The sequence below is a fragment of the Stomoxys calcitrans genome, chromosome 2, assembly GCF_963082655.1.
Source record: "Stomoxys calcitrans chromosome 2, idStoCalc2.1, whole genome shotgun sequence".
NCBI classification, from domain to species: domain Eukaryota; kingdom Metazoa; phylum Arthropoda; class Insecta; order Diptera; family Muscidae; genus Stomoxys; species Stomoxys calcitrans.
The window spans coordinates 178,513,077-178,529,815 of NC_081553.1; the positions used below are offsets into that span (position 1 = coordinate 178,513,077).

Sequence of the window (16,739 nt, forward strand, 5' to 3'; positions counted from 1 at the left end):
CTCAACATACTTCTACAATATGGCACAGATCGGTTCAGATTTGGATATAGCTGCCATATAGACCGATCTCTCGATTTAAGGTCTTGCGCCCATAAAAGGCGCATTTATTGTTCGCTGTCGCCGAAATTTGGGACAATGAGTTGTGTTAGGACTTTTGACATCCTTCTTCAATTTGGGACATATCGGTCCAGATTTGGATATAGCTGCCATATAGACCGATCGGCCGATTTAGGGTCTTAGGCCCATAAATGCCACATATATTATCCGATTTTGATGAAATTAGGGACAGTGAGTTGTGTTAGACCCATCGACATCGTTCTTCAATTTGGCTCAGATCGGTCAAGATTTGGATATAGCTGCCTTATAGACCGATCTCTCGATTTAAGGTCTTGCGCCCATAAATGGCGCATTTATTGTCCGATTTCGCCGAAATTTGGGACAATGAGTTGTGTTAGGCCCTTCGACATCCTTTTTCAATTTGGCCCAGATCGGATCAGATTTGAATATAGCTGCCATGTAGACCGGTCTCTCGGTTTCAGGTTTTGGGGCCATAAAAGGCGCATTTATTGTCCGGTGTCGCCGAAATTTGGGACAATGGGTTGTGTTAGGACTTTCGACATCCTTTTTCAATTTGGCCCAGATCGGACCAGATTTGAATATAGCTTGCCATATAGACCGATCCTCCGATTTAGGGTCTTAGGCCCATAAAAGTAACATTTATTATCCGATTTTGCTGAAATTTGGAACAGTGAGTTGTGTTAGACCCAACAACAACCTTCCTCAATTTGAGCCAGATCGGTCAAGATTTGGATATAGCTGCCATATAGACCGATCTCTCCATTTAAGGTTTGAGCCCATAAAAGACGCATTTATTGTCCGATGTCGCCAAAATTTGGGACAATCGGTTATGTTAGGCTCTTCGACATCCTTTTTCAATTTGGCTCAGATCGGATCAAATTTGAATATAGCTGCCATGTAGACCGATCTCTCGATTTAAGGTTTGAGCCCATAAAAGGTGCATTTATTGTCCGATGTCGCTGAAATTTGGGACAATGAGTTGTGTTTGTCCCTTCGACATCCTTTTTCAATTTGGCCCAGATCGGATCAGATTTGAATATAGCTGCCATGTAGACCGGTCTCTCGGTTTCAAGTTTTGGGGCCATAAAAGGCGCATTTATTGTCCGATGTCGCCGAAATTTGGGACAATGGGTTGTGTTAGGACTTTCGACATCCTTTTTCAATTTGGCCCAGATCGGACCAGATTTGAATATAGCTTGCCATATGGACCGATCGGCCGATTTATAGTCTTAGACCCATAAAAGCCACATATATTATCCGATTTTGTTCAAATCAGGGACAGTGAGTTGTGTTAGACCCTTCCACATATTTCTGCAATTTGGCCCAGATCGGATCAGATTTGGATATAACTGCCATATAGACCGATCCTCCGAATTGAACATATCGAAATCGGAAGATATTTCGATAAAGCTGCTACGGGGCATAAGGTATGCATTTTTCAACGGATTTTGATGAAAGGTGGTTTACATATATACCCGAGGTGGTGGGTATCCAAAGTTCGACCCGGCCGAACTTAACGCCTTTTTACTTGTTTTCATTTAAATTGAACCTTATGACTTATAAACACCCCCAAGGCCAAACTTCTCATGCGTCTTCTGTACCAATTTTGCAGCTGGGTCGAGTTTTATTGCAAATCAATCAATGTAAACTTTAAAATCTATGTCTGAAACAATTTCCAAAGCTTGTCCTTAAAGAAAAAACCCATTCCGATATTTGATTTGAAACAGGTTTCGTTGCTTACCGTATATCCTTTAAATTTCAATTTGTTAAGGCATTGAGAAATTACCAAATATGTCTTCCAAAAAAAAACATGTTTTGCTCTTTTTGTGGGTTTTTGTTTTTTACCCGGCAATCCTGTTCGCCAGCAATTCTGCTACCACCATCACCACCACCCCTACCTTAAGCCATCCACTTCGTCATCTCTGCATAATTGCCCACTTTATTACTTAAGTCCTTTGTGGCATGCATAAGCGTAACATAAAAATTCTGCCTTAAGTCTGAGTTACTATTTTTTTTTTCTCTCAATGGAAATCGGAGGAAAGGGTTGTTTGCGATTAACCCTAAACAGGAAATCAAAAACAATAGAGCCTCATTTTTTACAGTGCAAAACTCACACAGACACCACATATAAAGGATAATGAATCACATACCACTTTTATTGTCTTTTACCTTTTTTTTGTTGGTGAATGGTATGCGAGATTCATTTGCGTATGTGACCTCGTCATCCTGCAAAAGGATTTGTGTTCCGTTTCAAATAGAAAACAATACAAAAATATCTTAAAACAATGCAAAGCAAATTTGCATGTCTTTTGTAGGGCCAAATAGGAGTTTGTGAACACGTGTGTTTTGGCTGGTTTTTTGGCGCCAAAATCCTTCGTTTATGAAATTTGCATTTACATGTATCTAAATACTTGAAGTTGGCGCAATTTCCTATCATCGTATGAGCCAAATTGCATTACTTTTTTTACTAATTTAGATAGCTGTTAAGCCCATGTGATTTTTTTAGGACAAACCGAAGAAAGTTTATCCAAACCCTACCTTCTTCAGTTGCCAAGATGTTTTCCTCCTTTGAAATTTCCCTCTTCTTCATATGACTGAATATTCTGATACCACACTAAGATTTTCTGATACCACAGGATGAACTTTTTAGTTTCTACCGATGAACCATCCAGAGACCCTCGAGAAACCAAATTACTTTCGAATGTTCACCACCGCCAGGTTAGGTTAGGTTGAAAGACCGCGTAGGCCATCATGCGACTCGTTGTAATTCCTCATGCATTATTCCTCTTCTCTCAGCATTAAGACCTGCCTGGAAGACAGGCTTCCCCGGACGACACGGGATAACTATGAGCACCACACAGGCTGGAATTTTGAGCTCCGGCTTGTGTGGTGTCCATCGTTATCACAGGAAGCTTATCTGAAAGCTACCGGGCTCGTCCACAGGTTGCGGATGGTGGAAAGCTCCGTTTTTATGCGGAGTAGCTACAAATGCGGCCGCGGGCAGTCAGCGATTTTCGAGAGGAGGGTCTCAGTGAGGAGTCAGGTGGCACTGGCTCTTAATTAAATACTGAGTGCCAATAATACTCGAGATGAAAGGGCGAGTTATTGGCGCCTTCAAATAACCAATGGCCAACATCAGCGTCTATTCCCAGGTTAGGGGCGGCTGGAGGCGAGCGCCAGATCTTGGAGCAAGCGGCGACTTCAAATAATCAATGGCCAACACCAGCGTCTGTTCCCAGGTTAGGAACGGCTGGAGGCGAGCGCCGGATGTTGAAGCAAGCGGCTCGCCACAACGAGGGATACATGTACAATCCCACAAAACCCATACGGTTGGGGCGCTGGGCCAATAACCCGCCCCCGGAAAACAATGAGAAACAAAGGAATAGTAAAAACGGACGCCCCCCAACGTTGACGACCCACGCAAACGAAAAAAGGACCATGATTTGCGGATCTGCACCTAAAATATCCGCACTCTTTATAGACAAGGTGCAGTATACGCACTGGTGGATGTATTAGAGAAGTACAAGGCAGATATTACCGCCATACAGGAAGTGCGATGGACAGGGAATGGCGTCACTACAACACCAAACGGTGAAGAACTATACTATATCTACCATAACACGAGGCATGAATGTGGCTGTGGATTTGTGGTTAGTCGGAGACTATAACACCTTGTCTCCAGCTTTACTCCGGTGGAAAAGAGGCTAGCCACAATCCGCATAAAAGCCAATTTCTTCAACATCAGCCTTATTTTGTGTCTATGCCCCAACAAAGACGAGCAGACCAAGGATATTTTCTACTAGTGCCTAGGGAAAGAATATGACCGCTACCCCGCCCATGACATTAAAATCGTTCTGGGAGGTTTTAATGCGAAAATAGGGAAGGAAGACATTTTTGGTCCAACAGTCGGAAAGTTTAGCCTCCACGTCAGCGATAACGTCTAGTAATGGGTTGAGGCTGATTGATTTCGCCGCGACAAAAAACATGGTTGTAAGTAGCACCAGAATTCAACATTAAAATGTTCGCCCGATCAAAACATGAGAAACCAAATTGATCACGTTGTGATAGATGGAAAGCATTCATCCGGCGTGTTAGATTTACGATCGATCCGTGGAGCGAATATAGATTCGGATCATTACCTCATTGCAGCAAAGGTTCGCACCCGTTTGAACATGGCGAGGAAAGTACGATCTGACACTGCATGGAAGCTGGACAATGAAAAGCTGCAAAAACAACAGATGTCAACGGCATACCCAACTACTTGATGAAAGCACTCCTTGTTCCGATGAAATAATAGCGCAGTGGCAAACTATTGCAAGTGAAAATTTTGCTAAGGAACAGGGGCAAACTTCTCACATATCAATGAGTGCAGTCCGATTCAAGTTTAAGATCAATGATAAGGGGTCTCCTTTTTATAGCCGAGCCCGAACGGCGTGCCACTATGCGACACCTCTTTGGAGAGAAGTTTTACTTGGAACAGTACATCACAAATGTTCCCAGCATTAGGAGGGGTAAACTACTGCGGAAAATTTTTTCTGATGGTCTCGCCAGGATTCGAACCCAGCGTCATAGGCGGACATGCTAACCTTTGCGCTACGGTGCCCACTCCTTGGAAAATGCCGCGAAATCCGTACTTAGGTACCGGAAGCCTCCTCCAAGAAACCCATGGTACGACCAAGAGCGTCGAGATGCTACTGAAGCCAAGAATGCGGAATATAGAGCCACCCTGCAATCAGTAGCAACGCTCCAGATGAAGGAGAAGTATCAGGAGAAAAGGAGAGAGGAGAAACGTCTATTCCGCAGAAAGAAAAAGAAAATGGAAAGACGTGAGTGTGAGCGAATTGAGATTTACAGGAGTCAGAATGAAGTCCGGAAATTCTACCAAAGAATTAAACATCAAACCGATGGCTTTGGTGCAGGCACATCCTCCTGCAGAGACAAAGGAGGAAATCTGGTAACTGATACAGGTAACATGCTGAGGACATGGAAAGAACATTTTAACCAACTGCTAGTGTCCAATGTTGGCGTCGAAGAGGATACCGCAGAGCCAATTCCTGATGATGGTATAGAATGTTTACCTCCTAGTCAGAATGAGGTCCAAGTAGAAGTGACGCGACGAAAGAGCAACAAGGCAGCAGGAGCCAACGAATTACCCGCCGAACTACTTAAGACCGGAGGCGATACGCTGATAAGGCGTATGCATCAGCTTATCTGCGCAATCTGGTAGAAGAACGATTGGTACCTCAGCATACTATGTCCCATACACAAGAAAGGAGACAAGACGGAATGTGCCAACTACAGATGAATAAGTCTCCTCTCCATCGCATACAAGATACTCTCGAGCGTACTGTGTGAAAGATTAAAACCTAAAGTCAATGAGATAATTGGGCCCTATCAATGCGGCTTCAGACCAGGTAAATCCACCCTAGACCAGATATTCACACTGCGCCAAATCCTGGAAAAGACCCGAGAAGGACAAATCAACACCTACCATCTCTTTGTTGACTACAAAGCCGCCCTCGATACTCCTTTACGTTCAAAGGTATTTCAAGCCATGTCTGAGTTTGGTATCCCTGCAAAATTAATAAGACTCTGCAGGATGATGATAAGACGCTGATACGCGTTCCTCAGTAAGAATAGGAAAGAATCTCTCCGAACCATTTAATACCAAACGAGGTTTCAGACAAGGAGACAGCCTATCGTGTGATATCTTTAATATCCTGCTGGAAAAGATTGTACGGAATGCAGATGTGAATAGATATGGCACACTAATCACAAGAGAGCACATGCTACTCGCCTATGCCGACGATATCGATATCATAGTTCGGTCACTGGAAGTAGTAACTGCAGCCCTTGAAAGAATCGAAAGAGAGTCAGTGAAAATGGGTCTGGCAGTAAATGGAGATAAGTCGAAATGGATGGTTTCAACTCCCAAAAAACCTTGCACAACAGAGCAGATAAAAAAAATGGAGAAAGTTGAGAACCACAACTTTGAGACAGTCAGTAACTTTATCTACCTTTATCTACGAAACGAATGACACCAGTTTTGATATTGAGCGAAGAATAATACTGGCAAACAGATGCTACTTTGGACTAAGTAAGCAGTTTAGAAACAAGCCCACCTCTCGACAGACGGAGATTACACTATACAAGACACTGATACTACTGATACGGAGGCCACCGTAGCGCAGAGGTTAGCATGTCCGCCTATGACGCTGAACGCCTGGGTTCGAATCCTGGCGAAACCATCAGAAAAAATTTTCAGCGGTGGTTTTCCCCTCCTAATGCTGGCAACATTTGTGAGGTACTATCCCATGTAAAACTTCTCTCCAAAGAGGTGTCGCACTGTGGCACGCTGTTCGGACTCGGCTATAAAATGGAGGCCCCTTTTCATTGGGTTTAAACTTGAATCGGACTGTACTCATTGATATGTGAGTAGTTGGTCCCTGTTCCTTAATTTTTATATGGTTCTGAAGCATGGGTACTTGTGAAAGCAGATGAGGCAGTCCTTGGAGTAGTTGAGAGAAAGATTCTTCGTAAAATATGTGGACAAGTTTGCGTTAATATAGGCGACGTATGAACTACAAATTGTATGAGTTGTATGACGACGATAGCTTAAGAAGCTTAAGCAAAAAAGTCTTTTGAAGGCAAACACGGTGGTACACGCAAACCGGGAAGACCAAAAGCCCTATGGAAAGATCAAGTGGTGGGAGACACTTCGAAACTTGGTGTCAGAGATTTTAGAATGAGCGCAGAAGATCGAGGCGCTTGGAACGCTATTCGAAGTTCGGCTAGTGGAACAAGAATTCTGTCTTAGCCAAGTAAAGTAAGTACCGTTCCAATCGGTTTATAACCTGATATAGCCCCCATTTAAAACGATCTGCCGATTTCACGTCTTGAGTCTATGGAAGCCGCATTTTTTATCCGATTTTTCACGTAGTGTTTTGTTACGACTTCTTCAACTGTGCCAAGTACGGGCCAAATCGGTCTATAACCTGATATGACTCTCATATAAACAGATCTCTAGATTATCCTTATTAAGCTTCAAGAACCTTTAATTTTTGATTGGTTTGCCGGTAATTTGGTACGTAGAGTAAATTTAGCAGAATCTTTGGTGGGAGGGTTCCCAATATTCATTCATTATTTGGCATAAAGACAACCTCTTTAGTCAAAATATAATAGGAACACTACTCCTAGTAGGCTATCAGAAACTCTTTAGGAGACAACGGCGGGCAAGGCAAGTAGCATCTCGAATCCAGTATTTTACTGTCATAAAGTGCAAATAAAATAAAGTTTGACCAATTATATGCATGCTTTAAATTATTTTAAAAAATTGTTCTTCCAAAAGGGACTTGTCCAGATTTTGTTTTTTTTTTCTAATTTGTGTTTTTTTTTATACCCTCCACCATAGGATAGGGGTATACTAATTTCGTCATTCTGTTTGTAACACCTCGAAATATGCATGTAAGACCCCATAAAGTATATATATTCTTGATCGTCGTGACATCTTAAGCCGAACTAGCCATGTCCGTCCGTCCGTCTGTCAGTCGAAAGCACGCCAACTTTTGAAGTAGTAAAGCTAGCCTACTACTTCTTATTAGTGTTGGTCGGTTGGGATTGTAAATGGGCCAAGTCGGTCCATGTTTTGATATAGCTGCCATATAAACCGATCTTGGGTCTTGATTTCTTGAGCCTCTAGAGGGCGCAATTCTTGTCCAATTTGACTGAAATTTTGCACATGGTGTTTTAATATCACTTTCAATAACTGTGCGAAGTATGGTCCTAATCAGTCCATAACCTGATATTGCTGCCATACAAACCGATCTTGGGTCTTGACTTCTTGAGCCTCTAGAGGGTGCAATTCTCATCCGTTTTGACTTGCACATAGTGTTTTGATATCACTTCCAACAACTGTGCGAAGTATGGTTCACATCAGTCCATAACCTGATATAGCTGCCATATAAGCCGATTTTGGGTCTTGACTTATTGAGCCTCTAGAGGGTACAATTCTCGTCCGATTTAACTGAAATTTCGCACATAGTGTTTTCATATCACTGCCAACAACTTTGCGAAGTATGGTTCAAATCGGTTCATAATCTGATATAGCTGCCATATAAGCCGATTTTGGGTCTTGCCTTATTGAGCCTCTAGAGGGCGCAATTATCATCCGATTTGGCTGAAATTTTGCATACGTGTCCGATATGCTCAGAATCGATCTCTAGCTTGATACAGCTCCCATATAAACCGATCTCCCGATTTCGCTTCTTTAGCCCCGAATCGGACTATAACTTGATATAGCTGCTCCTTCGTCCTTATTCATTATACTTTGTTTGCCTAAAAACAGATACTGCGCAAAGAAACCGACAGATGCGACCATGGTGGAGGGTATATGAGATTCGGCTCGGCCGAACTTAGAACGCTCTTACTTATTACTGATAAATTTATCGCCTAAAAAATAAACGAATTTACGAATACCAAAATCTTTGGGAACTTCCTTCCGGAATTCCATGAATTATGAAATCCCCAAAACAAAACAAATCTCTCATTGTTTCGCGGAATTCCAAGAATTTCTTGCTCATCTCGCCATATTAAATCATACAACTTTTTCGAAATCCTTCTCACAATTGTCTCGCATACCTTGCAAAGCATTAGTTTCCGCCTACACTTGTAGGCCAAAGGTACGGCTGGCTGCCAGCATGTCCTTTTTTTAAGATTTGTTATCCTTACACTAACATTTATCTTGGAAGCAGGTGTATGGGTATGTGTACTTGCATACGCATGGGATTACTTGGCTGGCAAATCCTGTTTTCACATTCGCTCGCTGCTGGCGAAGCAGCCATGTGCAAGTACAAGGAGAGAGAGGGCAAGGGAAGAAAAAAACTTACGCTTAACTAAACTGAGTCGAAAGCGGAAATGTCCACAAGACCAGAAACCATTCAAGGGGTGCAGCAGGGGAGGATGTAGTTTCGGAAAAAAGAAATCATAATATTAAAAAAAAAAAATAAGAAAACACTGAAATCCAAAGGAAATACAAAACAACCTGCTGCATGCAGGCAGTAAGGCCTTCGGTTGGACGGACGAACGGCCAATTGCCAGCAGTCCGTATGAAAACAGCAACGCATAAGACACTACTGGCCACTTGAACAACAGTGATGAGCCAAACACTCGACCATAAACAACAAAAAAACCCTCGAACCTTAAGGACTTTTTCTGCTGTAGCTGCTCACCAAAGGACACAAACAGCTTTTACTTCCTTACCAAGAGCTGCAGCAAGGAAAAACTACTAAAAACTCAAAAAACAATGAAAAAAAAAAACAGAACAGCAAATATCGGATGATAAATGTTTGTGCTGTACAAGTGGACTGGTGTATAGTGCTGGCTGCTGTTTGCTGCCAACGCCTCTGCCAAGCGTCCGCATGTGAAATACAAACAAACAACAACCGGAAGTAGACTCCAAGTGCAAATAAGGATAAGGTTGGGTTTTTTCTGCTACTGCTCGATCTTCTCGTCTTAATGCACATTGGGGACTCTCCTACATTTCCCTGTACACTGCACTGTTGTGATATCTGCGATTTTTTTTCTCTTCACTACGGAAGGATGCAAAACGGAAGTTGCGCACAAGGATTTCCTAGAAATTCCCACGATTTATAAGTTCGCGCGAGTTGTACACACGTTTCCTGTGCTTGTTATAAATGGCTTGGGATTTCTGAAGGTTATTACTTGTGATTGTGCAGGAAATTATTGTTAAGCTTGGCCCTGAAATGAAACTAGAAAAAAGGAATTGCTTGAACACTGAGATAAATAATAACTGGAACATGGAAAGGAATTAGCCATTGGAGAAGATCCTTATAAAGATAAAGCATATAATAGGTGGTCACTACCATAGGTGGTCACTACCAAAGAGCTTTGACAATAACTAATATGGGGAAAATTTTCTTTCTATTCCTCAATGGTCATTTGATAACCAAGTCTGAACAGAGTACCGCTGGGCAATACCTCACGGTAAATAAGTTTTATATGACATAAAGTTTGGGCGGGCCGAATTTTATACCCTTTTTTGGAACCTTATAGTAACCCAAAAACACAAATCTGATCAAAAAAAAGAACTTGGGGAAACGCTTCATCAAAAAAGCCGCCAAAACAGGCAACATGGATGTCAGTAAAAATGTATTTAGCAGCCCAAAAGAACTCCCAAACGGATATGTGGGTCTATCGGGACAAAATGAGACTCACAACCAGTAAGAGCGTGCTAAGTTCGGCCGGGCCGAATCTTATATACCCTTCACCCATTAATCTTATATACCCTCGCATTTGTCGAGTTCTATACGCGGTATCTCTTTTAAGACAAACCTAGAATATTGAATAAGAACTGTTATGCTATTGGAGCTATATCAAGTTATAGTCCGAATCGGACCATAAATGAATGCTGAACATTGTATTGTAGACGTCATTGTGTCAGATTTCAATTTATTCAGATAAGAATTGCGCCTTGTAGGGAGCTGTATTAAGCTATTGATCTATTCCGACCATATTAGACACGTATATTGAAAGTCATGAGGGAAGCCGTTGTACAAAATTTCAGCCAAATCGGATGAGAATTGCGCCCTCTAGAGGTTAAAGAAGTCAAAATTTCAGATCGGTTTATATGGCAGCTATATCAGGTTCTATACGGATTTACGCCATACTTAGTACAGTTATTGGAAGTCATAACAAAACACCTGATGCAAGATTTCAGCCAAATCTGATAAGAATTGCGCGCTCTATTGGCTCAAGAAGTCAAGATACAAGATCGGTTTATATGATAGCTATACCAGAATATGAACCGATTTGAATCATAGTTGGCACAGTTATTGGAAGTGATACCAAAACAATACTTGCAAAATTTCAGTTAAATCGGACGAGAATTGCGCCCTCTAGCGGCTCAAGAAATCAAGACCCAAGATCGGTTTATATGGCAGCTATATCAAAACATGGATCGATTTAAACCATACTTAGCGTAGTCGTTGGAAGTGCTACCAAAACGCTACGTACAAAATTTCAATAAAATCGGATAAGAATTGCGCCCTCTAGAGGCTCAAGAAGTCAAGACCCAAGATCGGTTTATATGGCGGCTATATTAGGTTATAGACCGATTTGAACCATGCTTCGCACAGTTGTTGGAAGTGATATCAAAACACTAAGTGCAAGATTTCAGTCAAATCGGACGAGAATTGCGCCTTCTAAAACCTCAAGAAGTCAAGACTCAAGATCGGTTTATATGGCAGCTATACCAGGTTATGGATCGATTTGAACCATACTTAGTGCATGGCATGGTAACTCGCAAATGTCACCAGCATTAAGAGGGGATAACCACCACTTTAAATTTTGTCCGATGTTCCCGTCAGGATTCGAACGCAGGCGTATAGCGTGATAGGCGAACATAGGCTACAGTGTCACGAATTCGATATCTACATTCAGGGCGAAGTGTCCCCACCCTAAAAGATATTAGAGACTTTAAGAAGTCGCAGCGGAGCGGGCCAGGTTTGGCTAGTATATAAACATAGTATAGTCAACTTAGTAAATTAAGCCCACCTTCCTACGATCATATCTTTCCCTTTCTATTTTCTTTTTCTTCCGTGGTTAGATTGCCCTCCTAATTCCATCTCGCGTTTGATACGAAACAATGTTGTTTATTATCTTTGGCTCTGGGTATACTACGATTCTGTCAAATACTAATGCATGAAAATCCTAACCTCAAAAAAATCACCCTTTACAATTTAGAGAATTGATTAATTATTCATCTTACCTCAACAAATTCTAATAAAAATATATAAAATTTTGTTTTTAGAGGATCCCACTGCTATTATTTTGAACATAGCTGTATATGATTCAATTTTTACTGTTTTATTACATTAAAACAAGAACTATGCTTTAAAATCACCCTTTGCTATAAAAGCCTCCATGCTGAGAACTACATACACCCAGAAATTTTCAAGTTAGTCAAAATAAATTGTTTTAAAATGTTTAAAGTCTAACCAAGTCGGCAACGCTATACCTATGGATCATCCTCATACTCCCTCAACATGAAATTCACAAATCCCTTGAGTGCATTCTGTGCAGCATGCATGGCTTTCACAACCTACCACCTTTAAACACAGCTTAAGAAAATCCTTCAAGGAGAAATTTTACTTTGAAATTTAGAGGGGAAATTTGCCACCAAAGCAAAGAAATGCGTTTTGCCAAAATTCATCAGCCATTTACAGCAACAATGCAAATAACACTCATAATGAAAACCATGAGTTTTGGTGAAAAAAAAAAAAATCACAATAACAACAACCTATAAGTAAGAAAAAAAAAACTATTTACCGGCTTTGTTATGAATGTCTTCTTTCTTTGATTGGCATCCACATCAAACAAAAACAAAATTCATTCCTTCTATTGTTGGCAGCAAAGCAAATGAATAACATCCACAAAAAAGCAAACGCACACACACACAGAGTAAAAACAAAAAGAGAGTGGGAGAGTGCAAAGACAAAATGTATGCTCAGAGAGGGATATTGTTATGCTCAATTGAGTGTTAAAGAAAAACATCTGCTCTTTGACTAACCATAGCAAGGCATGAGAAAGAACATAGCCACCCTATTATTTATTGTCTTTCTCCCTCTCTTTCTTTCTAGTGGTGCTTAAGGAAAATGCACTTTACTTTTGAGACTCTTCTCTTTATTATGAGTTAACTAGCAAGTAGGTGTGTGTGTGTGTATTCCACACCTTTTGATGAATGAATGAGCGCATCTCAATGTGCGTTTGCTAATGCATTCCTTGGGGGTCGCGGCAGCAAACGAAGCAACCAAAAACACACGAAACATGTTTAACATTTTATTGCGACCGAGCAGCGTCAACAGAACTTCAGCAAGCGGCAGTTTCAAATTGTAGCTTGAGTGGTAAACGTCGTCGGGTCGTGAAGCCACCGTGAAACAATCTAAAAGCAGCAACTACACATACAACTCTGCTACATTCATTTATTCAAAAAAAAAGAAGTTAATAACGAAGAAGAATTCAAAATACAATTTTCGAAATTGTACGAATATAAAATTCTAAACAAAAACCAAGATAGTGTAATGCAAAAAAGTTTCAAAGTCAAAGAAAGTTTGTAAAAAAAGAAAACTATTTTAAAACAAGAAAAAAGCAAACTATTAAAAGATATATTAAAAATCATTCCCTTTGAAAAGTTATTAAATTGTAAAAAAAGTATTGATATCAAATTCTTAAAAAAAACATTAAAAACGTGTTTGGCAGAGAGGAGTTATAAAAACATATTGTTTTTGTTGTTGACTAGTGCTTGCGGGGAAGGCAAATCAAATTCTTTTGACAATCGTAAATTTGCAATACCGTTATTTTAGGTGTTGTTCGAACAAACCTCACACAACCTCACTCACCATTGCCATCGCCATTACCACCTTCACCTCTGCAGCAGCTTTTTTTCTTTTTCTAATTTTTTTTGGGAAGAAAAAAGCAAAATGTCAAAAAACATGTGCCGTCTGAAGTAACGTGACTATTTTCCCCCCGCCACCAATACCAACACCGCCACCACTCCTCTAACGTTGTCCGTTGTATTATCGTTGTCGTCGTCTATGTTGCGAGATTTGTTTATGCCAACAACGTTGCTACAGAAAAAATGAAGAATTTTAAAAAATCTTATAAATTAATGTTTATATGAAAATTTAATTAAAACAAAAAAATTCTTCATAAGAAAAATCGAAACAAGTGCTTGAAAACGGATTTTGAAAAAAATAGCAAACCAAAAAACACATATACACATACAAACGAAAGTTTTTTGCTACTTTTTACTAAAACCAAAAAAGTAGCCTAATTTTATTTTACAAAAATAAAAATACAAAAAAACACAAATCAGCGGCTGGCTGCTGAATGCTTTTTGGGGCCTGAGAAAAACAAGGATTACCAAAGTTTTTTCCTGCCCATTGAGCTACATCAACAACATCATAATAATCATCATACAAAAAGAAAACTTTAACTCATTGTGTTAAAGAACAACAACAACAAAAAACTCAAAATGCATTGGATTAAATTATTACTAGGAGCCTGTCTGGTGCTCTCAATTATTATCGAAGAGGTAAGTTTATTTATAAACTCAAGTAGGTTTTTTTTTACCACAATAACAAGAAAGGCAAAAAAAACAGCCACCACCAACCACCCTACCACATTGGTTATCAAAATTAGGAATAGGCTACAACAAAAAAAGCACTGTAATAACATTTGTTAGGGTAATTTGATCTTTCTATTCCCCCCCTTCCCAAAAACTATGCATCTCTCTTTCTCTCACTTAGTTTTCAAAGATCGATTATTTGATTGTTGTTGTACACAACCACCACTATACTTCATTCCTTAGTTTTGAAGTAATGTCACTTTATGAGAAAGAGAGATTTTATGCAAAGGGAGGGAATGCAGAAACCAGGGTGGCTAAGCTGTCTTTTTTTGTTTGTTTTTGGGTTAAAAACACATGTGTTTCATATTCGGGTGAGGTTTTTAGCAAAAACTACCTGTATTATCAATGGCATATGCTTCAAGGTGAATCACTTGCTGAAAATTAATACAAAAATAGGATAGAGAATTAAGGAAAAAGGTTTTATAGAAGTTTGTAATTTGGTTTTTATAGTTTTCTTGCAATAAATTTAAAGAAATGTTGTTTGTCTAGATGAAGATGATGCAGCAGGGTAATGGTAAAGCAGTTATTGAGGGTGGCGACATTTTATGAGCCGATGTTAAGGCGTTGCTTGGTGGTGTATCTTCCATGATTTGAATTGAGTTAGTCTGCAATTGATAATGAAATGCAGAAAAACTTTGGCCTTAAGGTGCGGTTCACATTCAACATTGACCCTTAACTAACCTTACAGTAGACCCCATTGCAGTCTGATATCTACTAAAAAACTAAAAATATTAATTAATACATAATTTCATAAATATCAAAAAGGTAGCCGAGGTTCCGGCGATAATGGTTTAGGAAAACGCATTCATTTAGCATCACCCAAACCACAGTCATTATCTGCTAACCTGAAAATACTTTTCTGCCTTTCTTAAGTCTTATTGCCAAAAAGTTGTTATTGGTCTTTTTTCCAACAATTTTAATAGAATTTTATGCGTTTTATCATAACAAGCAAGAAGACAAAAAGTCTGCTATTTGAAGCAAACATTTCTACCACCCTTTCTACAGAGAAAGAAAATTGTTCATGATATTTATGATTTTGTCATAACATTTATGAACAAATTTTTAAAGGCCTCCCAATGAAGCTTCTCTTTCCACGCAGAAAGAAAATTGTTCATGATATTTAAGATTTTGTCATAACATTTATGAACAAATTTTTAAAGGCCTCCCAATGAAATTTTTTCTAAAATGTATAGAAAATGTTTCATAAAACTTCTCTTTTCACACAGAAATAAAATTTTTCATGATATTTATGATTTTGTCATAACATTTATGAACAAATTTTTAAACGCATTCCAATGAGGCTTCTCTTTCCACGCAGAAAGAAAATTGTTCATGATATTTATAATTTTTTCATAACATTTATGCCAATGAAACTTTTTCTCACATTTGCTGCATAAAACTCAAAAATGGGATCAATGGAGCATATCATAACTCAATCATATAATGTATGAAAAGTTTATGTATATTAAGAAAAAATTATATAATTTATGAAAATAAAACATAATTTATGAAAAGTCATGAAAAACTATAAATAGTATGAAAATTTGTTAACATCTAGGAAACGAAATTTCATAGACAAGAAAACTAGTTTTATGTATGGTCATATTCTTAATACTATTTTTTCTATAGGAAATTTTCATAAAATTTATGAACAAAAGTATTTGAAGGACGAATAATTCTTCCGTGTTCTAAGTTTTATTTAATTTATTTGTTTGAAATGAGTTTAACTATACAAGTTTATGTCTATTGTGATACCACAGGAACAGAAGAAGGAAGATGCCTTCTAGTTCCTACCGTTGAACCATCCAGATCGCTTTAAAAAGCCCAATAACTTGCGAATGTTCACATCCGCTAAGATAGGTTCTCAAAGAAATGGAACCTAAAGTGGAACTCTTTCTGGCTGCTAGTGCGGGACACACACACAAATGGTGTTCTATAGTCTCTTCTTCTGCAAAAGTCTTTGTTGGCAATTTTCATCCCTAACTAATGTTGGTGATATTTTTCAAGTCTTCAGTCAAGTTAATCTTCTCTATGAAGTGGTGTGGCTTAGCATTTCCAACTCGACTATGATATCGTGGTGAATAGCACATTTTTTTAAATTTGATATGGTCTGGATCTATATGGGGTTTAAGCAACATTGTCGGTTTTGACCTCGCACGTTTGGTAAAGAATTGGGTTGAACTTTGTATCATAATTCGTTCTTTTTATAACATTATTGAAATCTAAACTTGATTCTTAAATCAGTTATTAAATAACAATAAAGGTTTCTATAGATGTCGTTACTGTACAAAAGAATCTCTTATTCATTATAAATGAATATTTGAGCTTGTTCGCATGAAAAGTATCTTTTGTGAGTTCCACTTTGGTACAATGTACAAATAGGATGGGTTCGGTAAAAGTGGCAATCTTTTACTGACTCACTTAGAAAATTGTTAGTCCATTGTCATACCACAGTAGC

General features: G+C 39.1%; 1 protein-coding gene across 1 annotated transcript in view; it reads left to right on the forward strand.

Moving 5' to 3' along the window:
- Positions 1–13,006: 13,006 nt before the first annotated feature.
- The window catches only part of LOC106088177 (neurogenic locus protein delta), a 48,320-nt gene continuing 44,587 nt past the window's right edge, over positions 13,007–16,739 (forward strand). The window contains exon 1 of the mRNA XM_013253563.2: positions 13,007–14,188. Within this exon, the coding sequence (XP_013109017.2) occupies positions 14,129–14,188 (60 nt within the window). The 5' untranslated portion in view covers positions 13,007–14,128. The remainder of the gene's footprint in view (positions 14,189–16,739) is intronic.